The sequence below is a fragment of the Chinchilla lanigera genome, unplaced genomic scaffold (assembly GCF_000276665.1).
Source record: "Chinchilla lanigera isolate Chin_1 unplaced genomic scaffold, ChiLan1.0 scaffold00024, whole genome shotgun sequence".
Classification (NCBI taxonomy): Eukaryota; Metazoa; Chordata; class Mammalia; order Rodentia; family Chinchillidae; genus Chinchilla; species Chinchilla lanigera.
Window position 1 is genome coordinate 27,653,924 of NW_004955425.1, and position 20,394 is coordinate 27,674,317.

Here is a 20,394-nt window from a genome sequence, read left to right on the forward strand (position 1 = left end):
TGTCCTGGAAATTTTCTCTTGGTTTAAGTGGCATTAGTAAAATTTGTAAAGGTTGCAAATTAGATTTGAATTTTTATTATTTTTCTGTGGTGATGTAGGAGAATATTTTAGGCGTAAGACTTGAAGTACTGATAAAGAGGTACTTGCAACTTATTCTCTGATGTTTCAGTACTTATGAAAATTATAGCTATGGTGACATCTCCATAACAAATTACCTCAAATTTAGGGGCTTAAAGCAGCAATGACTTTTACGCACTCCTATTTATCAAGTGAATACCTTGGGTTCACACAAACCTGTATGTGATCAATTTAGTTGGTTTGGTTTGGTTTGGTTTCTTCTGTTTGGTACCTGGAATTGAACTCAGGACCTTGCACTTGCCAGGCAGGCGCTTGTGCCACTGAGCTATATCGCCAGCCCCTTCAAACCTGTATGTGAAAGTCTACAGAAACTTTGTATTTCCAGATTTGGAAACCAAGATGCTCTTAGCTAATCAAGTAAAAGAATAAATTGCAGCACATCCATACAGTGGAATACCACTCGGCGATAAGAATGAGCCACTGATTGGTACATCACAAATGAATTCTTAAATGCATTGGTTAAGTGACAGAAGTTACACTCAGAAGGCTACATACTGTAAGGTAGAACGCCATTTATAAGGTGATACTGAAAAGGCAAAACTCTAAGGATGGGAAATATCCATGGTTGTCAAAGGTTAGGGGAAGAATGGTTGCATAGGGGACGTTGCAGGATAATGGCACTATTCATTTGTAAGATTTCTTCCATTAGTTAAAATATAACTTCTTTTATTTTGGAGACAATGGTCTCGTTATGTAGTTCAGTCTAGCTTGGAACTCATGGCAATCCTCCTGCCTCAGCCTTCCAAATGCTGAGATTACAGTTGTATGCCATCACGCTCAGCTAAAATATAACTTTTACTGTGGACAGATTTTTTAAAAAGCATTCAGGCCAGGCATGGTGTAATCTCAGTACTTGGGAGGCTGAGGCAGAAGGATTGCCATGCGTTCAAAGCCAGCCTGGGCTAATAGTGAGTTCAAGAACTGAACTACATAGTGAGACCCTGTCTCAAAAACAAAAATCAGTCAGGACATTGGGATATGTGAGATCCAAATACGAAATGCAGATCGGGACAAGTGAACTTAACTGTGTTACAAGTGTATGTCACAAGCTCGCTGATGGAAGCGATGAGAAAAGAAGTGGATTCAGTAACTCTGGGAAAGCTGTTCAGGTCGGACACCATGAGGCCGGGGGCAAACAGAACTGTATATAAACATCATAATCTAGTCGGTGGTGTTTTGACTAATTCTGCAACTTTATGTCTATGGCGGTTGAACAAATAATTGTAAATAAATACACTGAAGGTAACCGGAGCCAGGCTGATCACTTCCAGAGAAGTAATTGCAAAGGAGCCAGGTAGCAGTGGAGGGCGAAGACCAGCATCAGAGCGTGAGACTCCGCACACAGCTGTTTGTTTTCACCGCATACAGACACAGACGTGGGTGTGACAGTTGGCAGACCCAGGCTTGCTTCCTTGCCCTGTGGAAGGAGAAGATGCAGAGCAGTGAAGAGTCACTGCAAACACACACAGCACTCAGATCTTGGCTTCTAAAGGCCGTTCTCTGGTGCACAGGTGACCGACCAGGGGCTGGGAACATTTGAGGCGCACCTGTCTGCATTCGGCAGTCCTCTCGGTTTTGGGATCAGGACTATTCCTTTGGTTGGCAAAACTACAAGGCTCAGTTAAATCAGATAAGGCTGTTTTCTTACAAAGGCTGACTATGCCGGCCCTGATGTCCCTGTCACCATCTGTGGGCCGAACTGGACAGCGGGGAGCACGCTGCCTGCCAGGGGTTGGGGGGAAGGGCGTCTGTCTAGCCTGGTGACACGCGACCTGCAGTCTGAGAAGAGCACGGCCCAGGAAGACCTGCATCAACCCTAGCATGGCAGGTCCCTTTACCAGCTACACCTTGACCTCTGTTGCTGACAGGTTGCTTGAAACTTGGTAGTATATTATTTTCTGTTAAAGCACAGGCTGTGGAGCCACACCAGTAGATTCAAATATTTACCTGTAGACCCTGGCTCCACAACACGTTCCTCTTTCTGTGAAAGAGAAAAAGTAGAGCTTGCCTCAGAGGCTCCTACAAAGACTAAATGAGGTAATACATACAAAGAGTTTTGACACAGTCTTCTCTCATCTATTGAACAAATATTTATTGAGCATTTATTTTGCTTTAGGGATTATTCAGGGAACTCCAGACACATGAGCAAACAAAATACACAAAGCCCTGCCCCTTTGAGAAGCGTACATGTTAACTACCCAGAGCTGTCATAACGGAACGTCAAACTGCCACGCACTCTCCAAATCTTGCTAACTCAAAGTGAGGTCTGTAAAGAAACAGTTGAACATTGCTTTGGAACCTGTAGTGCACACATTCAGGTCCCATCCAGACTTAGTGAGTTATGATACACCTTTCAGCAGGGCCTTGGGTGGATCTTAAAGTTCGAGGTGTCTTGCTTAGAGCATAAAGCATGTATCTGGACTTCAGGAAATAACTTAGAAGTTCCTTGTTTATCAAGGGGAAAATGACATTGAAATTTAAAAGCTGCACTAAAAGTTCAAGATTCTTTTCATTTAAAAATACCACACCAAGCAAAGGAGGTTAACAGAGTGGAAATCTGGGGCTGGGCTTGGTGGCGCATACCTGTAATCCCATCACTTGGGAGGCTGAGGAAGGAGGATCACTGGGAGTTGAGACCAGCCTGAGCTACAAAGTGAGCTCAAGGCCAGTCTGAATTGCATAGAGAGACCCTGTCTCAAAAAAGAAAAAAAAAAGAGAGAGAGAGAGAGAGTGGAAATCTGTTCATTCTATACCAAGCGCCTTATGTTCTACAAACTACTGTACCATCATTCTAGGGTTAGTGTAGGTAAATGGCGCCCTCTAGTGGAAATATTTCAAATTACAAACTACATGATGTTAATCCTAAAAGAATCTTAATTCATTTTAAGAATCTTAACCCTGGCAGGTGCCCGGGAAGCCACGCGGCAGGGAGCGCCAGCCCAAGGGCTGGACCCCAGCCGCGCAGGTGCCCGGGAAGCAGGCAGCAGGTGCCCGGGAAGTGGCGTGGTGGCACATGCCGCAGCGCGGTGGAGAACTATCATGCCACAGAGAAGCGCCAACACAATCGGCCTGCCCGGGGACATGCATGAACCATCCCGACATGGAGAAACCTCTGGGAAAACATGCCATACAATGGGTCACTCTTGGCCCTGCCCTTCAGAACCAGAAAGGTCCGGAGTCTGCAGAGGAGCAGCTGCTAAACAAGGACTCGGAGAACTCGAGAAGAGAGACGATGCCTGACAACTCAGAGGTTGAGCTGACTGGGGACGTGAGAGCCGTTCGGGAGCTGGAAACCAGGAGGACCTTGCGCAACACCTGGGGAGACCCCCCTGGAGGCCATTCTCCTACTGACTGTACAGGCTGTGGTGGAGGTGCACGTGGAGATCTGGAGAGGTCTGCACTGAGACTTCATGGATTACATGGGTGCCCAATATTCAGATTCTGAAGAACCGCCTTCATGGAGAAGGTACATGCCTAGGTTACCTGCCTGGGACAGTTTAAATCTGATGGTGCTGAGACTGACTAGCAGGCCAAGGACCTCATCCACATGTTCCTGCCGCCTGTGTTGACGGTTGCAGAGAGGACACTAAGTGGTTGTGGGGTCCCAATGCGCTGGGAGGCTGGAGAGACGATAGGTGTGGGTACTCGGCTGACAGCTGAGACAGAGGCCTCCCCCCGCAAAAAAGGGAACACTCCTCTGCTTTCTTAGATTGCTTACAAGAGGCATTGATAAAGCATACTTCCCTGGATCCCAGGTCAGTAGAGGGACAAACTATTCTTAGAGAGAAGTTTATTACTCAGTCAGCCCCAGATAGTAGAAAAAAGCTACAAAAAATGGTTTTGCCCCAGATAGCTCACTTGAGATGATAGTAAGAATGGCCTCCTCAGTACTTTATAGCCATGACGAGGAGGAGGCCAAGGAGAGAAAACGAAGAGAACGAGAAAACGCAGCTGCCTTTGCTGCAGCACTAAAAGAAACAGACCCTAAGTCTGATTCTCGGGGCCCCAAGAAGAACTCGATGACTACATTCATCTGCTACCACTGTCAAAAGCCAGGCCACCTCAAGAGAGACTGCCCTAAAAAGGCCCTGAGGCCATGCCCTGACTGTAAAAGTGACCACTGGAGATCGGTCTGCCCTCTGAAGTGAAGGCCCCAGAGCTCAGACCCCACCTACCAGCTGGTCCAACAGGAATAAGGGGGCCCGGGGCATACTCAGCCTTTTCCCTCTGGCCAGACCGTCATCTCCATGGAGGAGCCCTGCGTAATCATGACTGTAGAGGAAAAAGTAAACAGCCTACTGCTGGACACAGGTGCAAGTCTCTTGGTCCTTCTTTTCAATCCTGGCCTTCCTTCCAGCCGTCACACCTCAGTGAAAGGAGTTGCTGATGAGGAGGTAATATGCTATTTTTCACAACCCCTAGCCTGTAACTACTTATTAGATCTTTCTTGCATATCTCTGTTTTCCTGAGAAACCGCTTTGAAGATACCAACATGTATTACAGCAGCCAGTGATAATTTCCTACCAATTTGTCCATAACTTTGTAATGTTTGTATTGTTCCTATGCTATTTTGTAAATGGATGTATGTTTATTACTATGTGTTTCCAACAACAACCATTGAGAATAGTCAATGATTATTTAATTGACCACTCATGTATAGCTGTTTTCTCTAGAAATCACTTTAAAGATAACAAAGTATAGTACAACCATTGATAATTTCCTACCACTTTTGTCTGTAACTCACTAATATTTGTCTATTTGTTTTCCTGAGAAACTATCTTGGAGATACCAATAGGTAAAAGAACAACCATTGATAATTTCCTACCACTTTGTAATTCGGTAAGTTCCCCTATTACTGTTATCCTTCTTTTACTCTTTAAAAAAAAAAAAATCTTAACCCTGTAGTCCCAGGCCTCTGGAGCCTGAGTCAGGAGGACTGCTGTGAGTTCAAGGCCAGCACAGCCTAATAGTGAGTTTAAGGCCAGCCTGAACTACACAGCAAGAGCCTGTCTCTGGAAAAAAAAAAAAAGGTGCATGACTCAACTGACAAATAGAGGCTTAAAAAAAACCTGTTTAAAAAACAAAAAGAGAGCTGGGAATATAGCTCAGTGGCATAACTGCAAGGTCTTGAGTTCAATCCTGGCACCCAAAACAAAAGTAAAAAAAACCTGATAAAATCCTAACATACATGGGAGAAATGGTTCAGTAAACTCCCTCTCTTCCAAGTGTACAAAGGGTTTTTAAGCAAGCACTGCATTTTCCAGTCTAAGTTGTGATAAATTTTACTCCTGAGAAGGTAGCAAATTGTGTTTCGCTATTTGGGAAAACGTCTTTCAAAAGGTTTATCAGCAGGTTGAATAGAGAAGTATATTTCCTGGCCTTGTAGAAAATGCTGAGTTTAGGAGCAAACACTCGATGCCCTTCAGCGTCTGGGTCCAGTGGACTGAATGACCATACATAAGCGCTGCCAAACATTCGCCTCTCCTTCAGACTGGTTTCATTATAAAGGGTGAACTTGCTAAAAAATTGAGTACAGTCTCGTAGTCAGACGTCTTCTGTGGTTCTATGACACGACGTGTGAAGCACCCACGAGGATGTGTCTAAGTACTATGCATTGCTTTTTAATTTTTTTTTGCTAGTGTGGTAACATTCTTGTTTCTGGGCATGCAAGCGGCGTGATTCCAAGTCTAGAGGCGGACTTCTCCCAGCGTTGGCAGTGTTCAGCTCTACTGGGCAGCGGCAAGTACTTTCTAAAGTCGGTGTATTAAGGCCCTGATTTTCCACCACGCATCAGCAATGCACACCACCTGGATTTTCATCTTTTGCCAACTGTGAATATGAAGACACTGAAACAATCCCGCCACTGAGGGAGTGTGAAATACACGGCCCCCTTCCCTCTACTGGCTGTCACGTGGGTTAACATTCAGGGGACGGTTTACAGTTACGTACTGCATGGCACGTCAGGCAGTAATAAATCGTACATTCAACAGTGGGAGGGGCCAGGAATATAGCTCAGTGGCACACGCACCTGCCTTGCAAGTGCAAGGTCCTGAGTTCGATTTCCAGTACCAAAAAAAACCCAAAAAGCAAAAAACAGTGGGATGTGGAGGTGGAAATACCACGGTAACGTTTTTACTGTGGCTTTTCTAGTTACCACCACACTGCAGGCGCAGCGGTCCTGTGCTGTGCCTGCTTGCAGTTTAGGAGCAACAGGCCCTATCCTCGAAGTTGTGCAAACACAGGCAAGAGCCCGAGGACTACTTTCCGAGCACGCCCCTACACACAGGCAGGCGTGCATGTGTGCAGTTTTGCTGCTTTCGGAGTTGCCCTCCGTGCTGCACTGACCTGCTCTGAGCAACAGATGAGCGCCTATTTCTGCAGCCCCGAGCTGTCCTCATGCCTTTTGACTTTTGTCAGTGTGTGCAAGTGATCTCAGTGGATTGGATTTCAATTCACTGAATTATCTTCAAGAGCTAAATCCGGTCTTCCGTGAACTACTTATATTCTTTGCCTATTTTTAAATTGGTTTTTCTTATGGAAACAGACCGTTTTCTCTGAAGGGAGCTAAGTTCCTCCACATTTTTAAAAGCTTTGTCACAGAATTTTAATGAAAAAAATCAACTTTTCTCTTTCTAGACATTTAGGGTTTGTCTCAGAACTGCTTAGATTTTTTTTTTTTTAAAATTTTGGTTTTTTTGGTACCAGGAATCGAACTTAGGACCTTGCGCTTGCCTGGCAGGAGCTTATGCCACTGAGCTATATCCCTGGCCCTAGAAGATTGTTTTTGAAGATTAGATCTGAAAAACAATTTTCAATGCAGAAATTTCATGGCATGTAGAATCCTGGCACACAACATGAGCTATAAATTCATACTTCTTTGCAAGTATTTGGTTTTCCCACTAATTGTCAAATAACCATTTTTCAATGATTTAATGTATTACATGAGTTTCATGTGTATGTAGGTGTTTCCAGACAAGACGCCAGCCTGGGCAACACGGCAAGACCACTGTCTAGCATGCTAGAGGCCCTGAATTTAATCTCCAGTACCACAAAACACAACCCCTTTTTCTGGCTTCATGAATTCTAAAATATAACTACAAAAATATCTAGGTACAAAAGCATGCTGCTTCATCTTTTTGAGCTGGTGTTTAGAATACTCTGAACCGGTTATCATTCCACGCAACTTGGTCCTGTGACAGAAGCCCAAGGTCTCTCTTAGAGGACACGGACAGTCTCACTCCTCTATAGCTACTCGAAACTGCCCCAAACCACCACTTTTGTTCAATGCAGTCACATTTGTTAAAGGCATGACGTCACCCATAATGTAACACAACGTTGGTTCTCGGACTTCAATGTTGAAATGTTTCAGGTGTTACTTTTCAGCTTCACGGTTTGAAATGCACTGTGGCTAACTTAAGTTTTTGCTCAAACGATACCCTCAGGTTCTCCCCATCTTCCTTCAGTCCATAAGAAACTGCAAGCTGCTCCATCACCTCCAGCCACACCGTGCTTCTTCTAGTGAGCACGCGCCACCACGTAACACACCATAAAGCATGGCAACACTGAGTATAATTTCTAAGAGTGAAGACTTAGGAACAAATTCTAAATATTCTGCAACAGTTGTGCAAGTTGTTCACAGACTATTATGTAGTTATAATGTCAATGTGTGTCAACTAAAACTTTGGATACAACAACCAGGAATGTTGGTGCCTATCTGTAATCCCAGTACTAAGGAGGCCGAGGCAGGAGGATTGCCAGAAGTTTGGGGGTAGCCTGACCTACACAGTTCCAAGCCAGCTTGAACAACATAGCAAGACTCTATCTCAAAAACAAACAGCAAACAAAAGGGCACACCATGACTGTACATTCATATGCACAGAAATTATCACTGGGTAGTTGTTAAAATTCACCTAAAATTGTTCACTTGTTATTCTTAGAAGTATTTAATGCAGTTCTTGAAAAATCAATATAAAAAATAAACTTTTGAATTGGGAGAAAGTTGTCATATTCCTAGAAATGAATTGCTTTAATAACTAGGAGAAAGCCTAGGATTCTTAGAGCAATTCTGTGTTATTCTCAATGAATCAGAAATCACGTTAATTTTCCAAATTGTAACCGCAAACAGTTGAAATGAATACTGGATGTTTTAGGAGGTTCTTAAATTTTCACACCAAATTAACATGACACTGGACGTTAAGGAAATGGCAATCACAGCACCACTATTTCCACATTCTACCACACAGGACAGAGGAAACCCAAAGCCAGAGCTGCACAATTCCAACCGCCACTCTCCCCAGCCACTCCTGAACAACTCCAGGATGTGTACACCGTGGAGTCCAGATTGTGAAATGACAAGATACAAATGCCTGTCAACTAAAAGACGGGTGAGCTATCTTTATCACTAACGTAGTCACCTGAACTGAGAAAAATCAATTACATAAAGTGGATAGGACTTCAGTTTCACTAAAGTGTCAAAGATTTACAAAAAAGGTCCTTACCTTCAGGCATAATTTCTTTAAGAACTCTGAACTAATGGTTAGGCTGATTTTAATGAACTTCTTCCATCATTTAAATTCTAAATTTCGGAATCTCAGATTTTAAAATACCCATATTCTAATTTGTTTTCCTGTCAACACCAACTGTGGTATTTCAAATCTGCCTTCTCCTAAAATGTTCTAAATCTCAAAATACTTGACAGTTGTGTACACACATTCCCTGGGATGTATTAATACATTTGAATTAGTGACATGCAGCAACTATATTACACTAAAATTGTAAGCCTTAACTTCTTGAAAGATGAACAAAAATCCATAAAAGGACACACACGCATACACACTCATGCATGCAATCTACCCTTACGTTTTAGTCACAGCTTCAGCTTTAATTCCCTTTTTGTACAGTAGCATCTTGTCTACCCTTGAACAGCTGAACCCAGAAACTTACCAATAATAGGAGTAAGTTAAAATGTAGGGAATACGGGGTTTCAATGCACTACATCAATAAGAAAACACTGAACTTAAAAAAAAATACTAGACAGTACAGTGCAATAAACTAAGAAAAATACCAATACATCTTTAACAAGTAAATATACAATGGAGTTGGGGACCCACAAGACCTATTATTAATGGACCCAAAAGGAGTGTGGTGGAGAAGGTGAACTCATTTCCTTTTATTAAAAATCAGAGTGCAACAGCAATAGTTAAACAACTTTATTAACATAGTCAAGCAGTGATTAACATTCACATCTATGTCACATCATACAAATGTAAATACAAAAATTACTACAGTACAATATATATTCTCTGCATGATCCAAAATATTTGGTGGCCCCAAAAAACTCTTTTAAAATTCAGCAGCTTATCAAAAATTAAAACCGTATTCTATTTAAAATGAAGATCTGTTAGCACAGAGTTAGACTTCAAGAAGTATCAATTTAGTACAGTTTGAGAAATTGCAGGAGGATGTTTGAAGGACGCGTTCTAACATAGTGTGGCAGGTACAGGAAACATCAGATTTAAAGCTTTTAAGCAGAACTCATACAACCTAAGTTGTCAGCAGAAAGATCCAGTTATTTATAACTAAAGCTAACGCTACTAAATTATTGCACCCAATGTTAACATGAATAGTAAGTGTAAAACTGCTTTATAATATGAAGTCATTTACCACATGAAATCTCTTCTCACAAGATGATAATCTATTGAGTAGTTAATTATACAGTATTGTCTAATTATTATCTCCATAAAAATCCACCAAGCTCAATTTGGTAGTATACCCTTGTACACCCACAAAGGAAAACAACGAAGCATGAGGAAAAGCACAGCAGAGCCCTCGATGAGGCCGACATCAGGAGGGGACCAACACTGCCTTATAGGCTAACCGTGTTAATAGCAGGCTTTGAGAAAGATGATCCGACCTGTGGAATAGCCAATTCTGTACGTTAAGCCACAATATTAAGGGATCCTATGGTAAATAAAAACTGTTATAAAAGGAAAACTACTGGCATTTCTATTGAGTGATATACTGCTTGGCAAATAGATTTGGCTTGGTTTTAAAGTATACAAGTGAAAAAAAAAAATCAAGACTTTATCTTCCCTCAAAATCATGCATACATTTAGCTGTTATGCGTCTTTTTATCTAAACACAACACATTCTGGGATACAAACCATAACAGTTGCTACAATTTAAATGTATACCTTAAAAGTTAATATGCATAATAATTAGGCATAAAGAACTATCTATACATATGTAATGCCAATGGGAGAAAGAGCTATGTAAGACTAAAAAGATTAGTCACAAGTTAACCAGCAAGTATACAGGTGAATGAAACCAAAAGTTCACATGAAATTTAATTTTAAAGAGTCATTAGAAGTATTGCCGTATTTAATACAGTACAAAATGCACTAAGTTGGCATACGATGCTACTGCATGGTATTAATGTGAGATAATATTCTTAACACAGCTCACTATTGATCTAATATTTCACCCAGATTATCCCAGACCCTTAACTATCCGTGGACTAGTTTTCTTATCGATTCCAATGCCTACACCTCATTAACAGTCCTAGTAGAAGTAGTGTTTTCCTCTTTTGTAATATTTGCAAAAATAACTCAATAAGCAAAGCTGTGTTTCTGAAGTTCTAACAAAGGAAGGATTTAAACTGCAGTTATTCATGATACACTCTTCTCTTGGAAAGAATGTTTTTGCACCGTTATCTGTTAATACATTCAATATGAATATAGATTAACTATATGAAGCAAAAACAAAGCAAAAAAAATTTTAAAAGGGACAAATCATTTTTTTCCCCTCATGGCAAAAGCCCGAAGTTTAACATAGCTAGTTTAATCGTGGTATTTCACCTATGCAGAATAATTTTATACAGGGGAGAAAATTTCCTCTTTTCCGTGTTTGGAGGAGGACCACACAGAACACAGATTTTCAAATGATCTGCACACAAAGGGCTTGTGAGGAGGGGCCTAAACCCCTGCAGTGTGCTAAAACTACAAAAATGGGGAAGATTCCCAAAGAAATACACCAAAAACAAAAAAAAGGACTAAGTATGATGACCCTTTATTAACATGTCACGAAAGCAAAAATGATATAAGGGTATTCACCTGAGATAAAACTTGTATCAATATTTTAAAACTGAGTAGACAAAGCATTTCAAGAGGAAAGTCAGTGGAAATTATTTTAAAATATACATCTGATCTTATTTTACAATATATGCAATTTAAGCAATTCAGATCAATGAAAAAGTCTTAACCAAAAAAATCACAGTGCTTTATCAATATGTTAATTACAAAAAAAAGCTACTTGTTTTGTTTTTAAGATGTAATGGCTTGGTTAAGTGTTTTAAAGTCTATTCTGAAATCTAACTTGCATAACAAAAGCAAGTAGCGATAATGTAAAGCATCAGAACTGGCTCTTAAAGGTATTTACATGTTGATTATTTTGGAAATAACCAACCAAAAAATATAAAAGTGATTTTTTTTACACAGTATGAAGTCATTATATATCAGACAATACAAAAAGCAGTATTACTTCCTGAATAAATGAATATCTGTGGCACTAAGTTTACTTGCTAATGGACTGTCACATGGAACTGCCAAACATGCATTTAAATTATATTAAACACACTTTCTGTTTCCAACTTAGGTTGATCAGCAGCTTTTGTTCTGTTAGAATCCTTCAAAGAGAGAAGCTCAAACAGGAAAAAGAAGGCATATATAAAACAGTAAACACTGACCTCCTGAGGTTCCTACAACATAAAAATATTCAAGTAGAAAATCTACATCACTTAGCAGCGGCTATTTCTGTAGTTGACCACACTAAGAGCGTTTTAGTGTGTAAGGAGCAGATGAAGTAAGCCGTGCTCTAAGCATGCCAAGAGGCAGAAACACTGGAATGTAACAAAGACAACTCACAATCTCATAGACATTCAGTCAACATTCAAAACTATTAAGACTACACCACAAGAATTAAATTGCTTTATATATATATATATCCCATGATGTATTAAGTTTCATCAGAAGAATAAATGCTAAATTAGAGCTTACCTCAAAAGATAACTTAAATGGCTTCTGCAAATTCCTGTGCTATACTATGTTATCTGAAATACAATATAAATCAAGAAGCAATAGTCTCAATGGAAAAAATAAAAAAAAAAAGTTTTAACCTAGTATCAGGTTGCCAGCTATATTTACTTGATTTTATTTTAAAATTAAAATTTCTTGCAATATTCAAATAGGTGAAATGAGTACAGAAACGGGCACATTCTGATATTACACATTTGCCTAATGGGAAACTAATTTTTAATCAGACGAGTGATAATATTACTTTTTGTCAATATAGAATCATTAATCACAAGTCAAGATAAATTTACTGAAGGTTTTTACGTAATTGTTTTACTGCATTTTGAGAATAACCTGGCAATTTCTTAAAGCTGTTTACTCTATTCCAGAATATTCAAGTTAACCATATAAGTTCTAAATATTTAAGGACAAAATAGTTACCCTACTCAGGTTTTGGAGACTGACTGAGGAGCGAGTTCTGAGCTCCCAGTAAAACAACTGAACTAGAAAGCAAAATGCCAGATACCTTTGAATCTAACTTGTAGTAATTCTTCAAAAATTGGGCATTAGAAAATAATTTAATTTCAGGCTCAACAGGCCGAAATTTGCAAAGCCAAAGTAGGGACAAGAAGGTGAAAGAACATGTTAAGAAAAAAACATACAATAACAAAAACCTTTCTGCATGCCACCATGCATCAGAAATTGTCTGAAATGGTACTTATAAAGTCACACGCACACAGCTCAAACATCAGTGCAATGGCTGTATCATTCGACACTTTTAGAGAATAGAACCATGCAAAGAGGAGCAACTGCTTATAAAAATGGTTATTCAGTATTTATTCTGCAATGCAAAGGTGACAAACTAAAATATAAAAAGGCTGTTATGGCTTAACATTTTTGTTGCAGATTAAATATGCAGCATTGAAAAATGGAAAGGCGTGGCTTCATCTCTGACCAGCAGAGTTAAAAAGAAAAATCTCTCCATTTTCCTTCATCATCATGGGATACACTGTTCAGGCAATCCAAATTAATAAAGACTTGCACTTTCATATGGACACAGGATCAAGTGTACCAGTTAGGTTTTCACATTCACAGTATATAAGAAAATACACATGAAAGGAAAAGTAAAGGATTAACTTAACAAGGATTTATTCACAGGAATACATGGTAAGTAGAGAAAAATAACAGAAAAGCCAAACAAATGAAATGAAGAGGATCCAAACCAACTTTCACTCTGTAGCTTTTAACTTGCACCCTGTGTGCATTATATCTAGGGCACAGAGGGCCACCAACATGCGCCAATAGTGTAGGAACCCTGCATTACATCCATTAACTTAAACATATCTTTAAGATCATGCTTTGAACAAAAAAGGGAAGTTTAGAAGGCAATATGCTGAGTGGGAATAAACAATGAATCATAGCAATCATTTTCAACTTCTACAATTGTCTTTATGTGCCAACTAACACTTATGCAGCCTTTTACAGATCTTTTTACCATGTAATTTAAGTTTTAGAAGTTTTGATAAAATCACTAGTAGTATATAACCATGCAGAAAGCACATCACACTGACAGCACAGAGGCAAAGATTTTGCACGGGTATATCAGCTTTCCATATTGTGCAGGTTACACACGATACAATGTCAATCTTATTCCTAACAGATCCTAAAAAGATATTTCAAGGCCTAACTGTAAACTACAGTACTTTATATATCTATATTCTTAATAAAAATAAAATCCACGAATCTTAAAAAAAAGAATTTTAAATGCAGGGCTATACTGAATTGGTAAACTGCAAGACAAACTGGCGCAACATAGGTAAATGAATACCAACCTCACTCTATGTGATGCAAGCATGCTACTTTCCCACTAATTTAAATTACTTTCCATCACTATGAGCCAGAATGCATGCCTGAACCTTAAACTGCACTTTAAAACATGTGTTGGCCTAGAAATTAAATCTAATGAAGTACAACCATCAAATTATATCACTAATGTTTAATGTAAATTAAGATGTCAACTTTAGTTTGATATGCCCACCCCTCCTATTCCTCCCTCCCTGCCCACCCCGCAAAGGTAAAAGGAGTGATTCATTTGGCATTTCACAGGGTGCTTCGTTGTTCAAATTTGTTTTGTTTTATTTTCAACATTTTCTGGGGGTACCTTAAATTGTAATTTCCAAGAACCTGCTCCTACTATGGGAAGGCAAGCTGATTTTCACTTTATTGGCTCTGTGTAGCTCTTCATCAGCATGCAAAACATGGCCCCATAATGCGGGAACATTTATATAAAAACCTTTAAATTAAAAAGAAAAAGCTTCTTTACTGTATATAACCCCCTTTCTTAGGTTTCTTTAATTGTGCGCTACAGAATTTCCTTTCTTTTTCCCTATGCATCATTTGTATGGTTCTTGTTTTGGTACAATTCCCCATAATGTTCCAGAATGTACTATTTTGTGAGTAGACTGAGTATTTTTTTTTTTTTTTTTGCTCTTCACATCCAGTGCGGAGTTGTAATTGGAGACAGATTTCCACCCACAAAGGCTCCAGATGTTAAAACGTTTCCCAACATCGACTTAATACAGTGACGGCAACACCTCCCTCCCGCCCCTCCCAGTAGGGTTGGGATTGTACTGTATTCCCTACTGGTTTACCCTTCCCCCCTGTAAAGGGTAACATTTTCCCTGGGTACAGAGGCTCCCTCATAGTCTCCAAGACTGGAGGACCTGGAAGAAAAAGAAAAAACAATTGCATCTTTAAAAACTGCTTCCTTCTGAGCCAGTGGAGCATAAACTTCAATGACACTGCATAACAATGCTATCTTTACCTATAAAAAATAGGAAATTGGACAGACTGTCTACGATTACAACCGTTACCACCACGGTGTTTCCTTCTTTATGGCTGAATGGTCTCTTGCATCAGATATGAAAAGTGAGGCTGAGGTGGGGACACACACCTGGGTGTGCAGTGCCCTGTGACATATGCCTTACACAATGCCATCAGTCTAATTCAGACCTTTTTGAAAAATGTGCCTCCATAAGAACTGTTTATTTCTTATCTCACAAGTCACTTATTTTCTTCAAAATTAAATAGCATTTTCTTTAGGATAATGACTTTCCTTCCAGAAAACTAAAACACTGCCCATTTCTAGGATACCAAATATTAAGGAAATTTCAATCCATCAAAAACCAAAAATACATTTTTTATCTTTAGCTGTCTGACATTTTGGTGTAAGTACTGTAAGTGTTTGTTACTCTACTAGGTTCACTACCTGTGGGGAGTATCCAAAAGTAAATTTAACATCCCCCCTCCTAATGCACCAATTAGCTATTCTCCCAATCCTGTTCCATTTGGTTATTTCCTATGCTGACAGCCCACTTGATTTTCCTGATACTTTTTTCAATTCAATCACAATCTTAATAGGAAGGACACTAAGAAATTAGGTAAGATTAATGGCTTACCTAATTAAAGTATTACCTGATAATGTCCCTTTTACAACAAAACCCCCATTACCCACTCATGCCAAAGGGGAAACATTTGTGAATGCTGACGTAAATTTACAGAGAGTGATTGGTCCATGGAGGACAAGCAATCCCCTTTTCCCTATCTCTACAAACGTGGGAGAGCAGTGGGGGCAGGAATAAAAAGTACTGATACAGTGTTAGAAAACTGAAAATTATTTCACACCTTGCCTCAGAACACTGATCACTACAGTTAATTCATAACTGGTGATGGGACTACAGAGGTAACAAATTTTAAAATGCCCAAGACTTCTCAGCACACTGTTGAACTTTAGAAGCTAAGTCATTCTTACCTACTGTGTTCTCATGACTCAACAAAGTGAATCACTTTTCCAAACTGTTGGAGTCACAGAACCTCTAAGAACTCAAGGTCGAAATGCGAGACACATACAAGGGACCTGAGGTATTTCAGAGGCTGCAAACCCTTTTCTACTGCCTTCTAGGTTAGATAACTGACAGTGAAGTACTTTCAGGATTAAAATCTAGTGGAGATTAAACAAACAGCAAGCAACTAAGTAAAGCTCTTAAGTACAGTATAATTCAATATGCTGTACATCTTCTACACACAAATTCAGCTATACTCTCTGCCTTTACGTCAAGGAGATCTCATGATCACAACCTAAAATATTTGTCAAAATCTTGGTTCATTGTATTAACCATGTTTCTGACTTTTTCTGAGACAATGCAATGTGCTGGGCAATATAACTGGCCTTGGCACTGTGCATTATTTAGAGTTTAACCCTCAGCATAACTGAAGTGAGAGAACGGAAGCTAAAGAGATCAAAATTGTTACTCTCACTTGAAAACAGTGAAGCTCAATGAAGAGTCCCAGTGGACTTAGTTCTCTAGTGCCCCAAATCAAAACTGAATTTTCCACTCATTATTTTAAAACCCAGTCCTGGGCACATGGTAGTGCTCAATACAGCGTATGTTGAAGAGCACGTGTTAGGTGGATCTACTGAGCCGAAACAGTTTTAATTCTAAATGGGTTTTCCCTAAAACTCACAACATGCAAATCTTTACTATAACACAGAATCGTTTTTATCCCCACACTATGAATGGTATCTCCATGTAGGACAAAACTCTTTAACCCACCCCCCTAAAAAAAAACCAAATCAAAATAATATACCAACCTGGATTTCTTTTTATTTAGGACTCAAAGGGGAAACCCTCTGTTTTACTTCACATATTGGTTAAAAATTTTTTTTCTAGCTTTCACTTAAGTGATTTTAAAGCCCAACATATCATGGTATGAAACTGTTCCAGTCAACCCCTACAGAATATAGCTGTTTATCCTGTTTAGTAGTGTTAGACTAAAGTCCTAACTAAACTACTTCATTCTCAAAATTTCCAAAACTCTTAAAACTTACCCCTAATTTTGGGACTGCAGCCTAAGTGTATTACATTAAACACCATAAAAAGCTGCAAGACGCTCTTTTAAGGGAAGAGGAAACTGGTCAGAGAAACGCCTCCAATTTTCATCCCCAACTTGATTTTTAAATCCATGAAGGATCTGCAAAGAGTAAAAGCCATTAGTTTATCAACGAGAGAAGAGAAAAACTCAAGTTCGTATAGCTACTGACAGAAAACACTGTTGATTTCATTGTTGGGTTTATGGCTGCAAATATAGCTCACTAATTTCAACACTAGGTGACTCAAATGCCTAACTGTAGTTCTGTTACAGCTACATACTGACTGGAATTAATCAAAAAGGGACAGCGATAAAGCAAAGAACTATACACACTCAAGCCATGTGGCAGCTACTTAGATTTACTGTGTTCAACAGTTTCATCTTATACTCCAAATCTCAATTATCCATCTTGTAAATACATGCTATTTTCTGTAAGTGCAATACCGAACCGCATGAGTCAGTGGTACTGCTAAGGAGTCTTTTCAAACTGCCTGATTTTCTGACAGAGCCACTGCCGTATCTTTTTAAAAAAAGACAGAGCCAAGTTCTTTACTAAGAACAGAGATCATCTCATTCATTCCTACTGGCTTAAGGAGCCAAAGTCTGAACAAAATTAAGAATAATTCAAACCTTTAAATTAGGATTTTCAGTCCCAAGGTGCATCATAAAGACATAGTTACCTTACAGAACATGTCTCTGAGATCATCTTTTGGGTTAATCCATGATGCAACAGCATCACAAAAAAATATAAAATCCTGTAACAAGAAAGAAACACAGATCAGTACTTTATGTATCAAACTCACCAAGATATATTAACCTCAACATTTATACAGTGACAGACTTTAGGTAAGAAAAATATTTAAAGTCAACTAAGATCTTAAGGGATTGAGTGATTACTTACTGGATATTCCTATTAGTTCATTATCAAGAAATTATACTGGAATTTAATGTCCTACTATATATCATTAAAGGATAAATGAGTAAATGCTGAATAAATAAATGTTTAGCTTCAGTAATGGACTGAAAGCACCATATCAACACCAATAAAGTATTTCTTACTTTACTGTACTCAAGAATCTCAAGTTCAGTAAGAACACAGTTCATACTGGCCTAGGAACAACATAAAAACTGTCTACACTAAGGGCTTGATTAGAAATATAAGAATAGTGCTAAATTTTAGGATCCATGTAACTTAAATGACCAAAAGCTAAAAAAAAACCTAATTATGCAGTTTTATAAATATCTCATCCAAGCCAGGCGTGGTGGCACACGCCTGTAATCTCAGCACTTGGGAGGCTGAGGCAAGAGGATTGTTGTGAGTTGAAGACCAGCCTGGGTTACAAAGTGAGCTCAAGTCCAGCCTGAACTGCATAGCAAGACCCTGCCTCAAAAACACCAAAACAAAACAAAAAAAGAGAAAAAATCTCATCCAAATAGAGAAACCCAACTCTCAGATAATTACTTAAAAGATAATCAGATTATTCTGACTATAAAAACAAGGTAACAATATACTTCAAGTATTTCACAGAAATATTTTCTCAATTTTTTAAAAGGCTTTCTCCTTCCTGTTTTAGTACCAGAAACTGAACCCAGGGCCCTGTGCTTGCTATGCAGGCACTACCCTCCTGAGCATCACTTGCAGCCCCAGTGCCTCACTCCGGACTCGCACTGCAATATTAACAATTTAACACTGCTGATGCTCTGACACATCAACTACTTAAAACTGATTTATTCAAATTAGGACTTCCTGTATCTTCACACTTCCCAATCTGATGCTAAAAATTAAAAATACACTGAACACCTGATATATGTGCAGGGACAGGGGTCCCATAAGGAGGAAAAGGATAAGACGAAGGCCTCACTGAGCTTTATTACGATCAGTACGGAAACATCTTAAAAGCAGTTTCTGCCCTCACAGGCAGATGCTGCAGTTAAGCTAATTAGAAAGATGAAGGAGGGAAGAGCTAGCTAGACTTAGGAGAGGCGCCAGGCAACATCAATTATCAGGAAAGCGCCCTCCCCAACAAAATGAAAGGGTGATAACAGACAGCCACCTAAAGGCTCTTATTTACTATGTAAGACATACATGGGCACGCACATACACCTGCGCGTATACACATGCATGTTCTCACTAACATCAGTATAATATTGCACCAGATATACATGTACACATGTCCCCTTTATATAATCACTAAATAAGCTGCCTTCCTAATAGGCCTTCCCCCTTCACTTATAAAGGGACAGAAGAACTCAAATAGCCAGAAGGCCTCGATAGGATCAAAGACAGTCAAGAGAACAGATCAGACATGGACAAGTGCCTGCCTGGGGGATGGGAAGACACTGGTCCCCCATAAAAGGGGTGGGGATAAGCGCTCCTGGGCTTTCAGCTCTGGCACCCTCTACCACCTCACAGTAGCTGTCCGTCCTCTTCTTTTCCATCTTTTTTTCCCAAATAAACTGTCTTTTGTTATACTAAACTTTGCCTTTTTAAAGTTCTTTATTGGTGCCAGGTTTAGAGTTGCTGGGAGCTGAGTTTTCAGCAGAACAGTGGCATGGCATGACATGGTGTGCCAAACTGCCCACCTCTGGACATAACGTTTGTGATTAAAAAAAATAGTAATTCAAAGAAAGAAAGAAAAATGCTGGGCATGGTGGTGCAACCATGTAATCCCAGTACTTGGGAGGCTGAGGCAGGAGGATTACTCCAAGTTCAAGGACAGCCTGAATTACATAGTGAGACCCTGTCTCAGAAAACAAAAAAATAAAAGCAGGTGGGAAGACTCTTTTAAAATATGGCTTATGTCATATCAGATACCTCTAAAACACATATAAAGTGAAATAAAATTCCCCAGTATTGAATAGAAAGTGGATGTTAAGTTATTTCACAAGTAAGACCTGTTCTCTTACATTAGTACTGGTTTGTCTAATACCAGTGCGGAATTAGTTTAGTCAAAGATTCTTTTTCAGTTCTAGTTTGTACATCTGCCATGCTATCTCCATCAACTTTAATTTTATAAGCTAACTATTTCTACAAATGAGTCAACAAAATCCACAATAAGGTAAGAATTATCAAGATTCCAATTTAAAATACTAAAGGACCTCTCTTTTGAAAATTAAAGGTTATTTTCTTGAAAATAAATGCAAAAAAGTTATTGCTATAAAGCATTTTATATGCGTGCATCTCTAAGTATAAAACCTATATTCCCATACCCTCACACATTTCTTAATTGATTCCATGTGCCTTGGGCGTTTTGCACTC

General features: G+C 39.3%; 1 protein-coding gene and 1 long non-coding RNA gene across 7 annotated transcripts in view; one reads left to right on the forward strand and one right to left on the reverse strand.

Annotated features, from left to right (window-relative positions):
- The first annotated feature begins 4,492 nt into the window (after positions 1 to 4,492).
- LOC106148636 lies at positions 4,493 to 10,213 on the forward strand. Of its 2 annotated transcripts, none has more exons than XR_001234275.1 (2): positions 4,493 to 4,532; positions 5,778 to 10,213. It is a non-coding gene; the product is annotated as an uncharacterized LOC106148636 (long non-coding RNA). The 2 variants fall into 2 exon arrangements; XR_001234274.1 differs by lacking the exon at positions 4,493 to 4,532 and adding an exon at positions 4,943 to 4,977.
- A 1,954-nt stretch (positions 10,214 to 12,167) lies between these two features.
- Tnpo1 (transportin 1) overlaps positions 12,168 to 20,394 on the reverse strand; it is an 82,830-nt gene continuing 74,603 nt past the window's right edge. For all 5 annotated transcript variants that reach the window (XM_005386080.2, XM_005386079.2, XM_013514849.1 and 2 more), the window contains exons 23-25: positions 17,816 to 17,890; positions 17,095 to 17,237; positions 12,168 to 14,929 (exon numbers count right to left, since the gene is read on the reverse strand). In XM_005386080.2, coding sequence (XP_005386137.1) covers positions 17,130 to 17,237; positions 17,816 to 17,890 — 183 coding nt within the window. In that variant the 3' untranslated portion in view covers positions 12,168 to 14,929; positions 17,095 to 17,129. The remainder of the gene's footprint in view (positions 14,930 to 17,094; positions 17,238 to 17,815; positions 17,891 to 20,394) is intronic.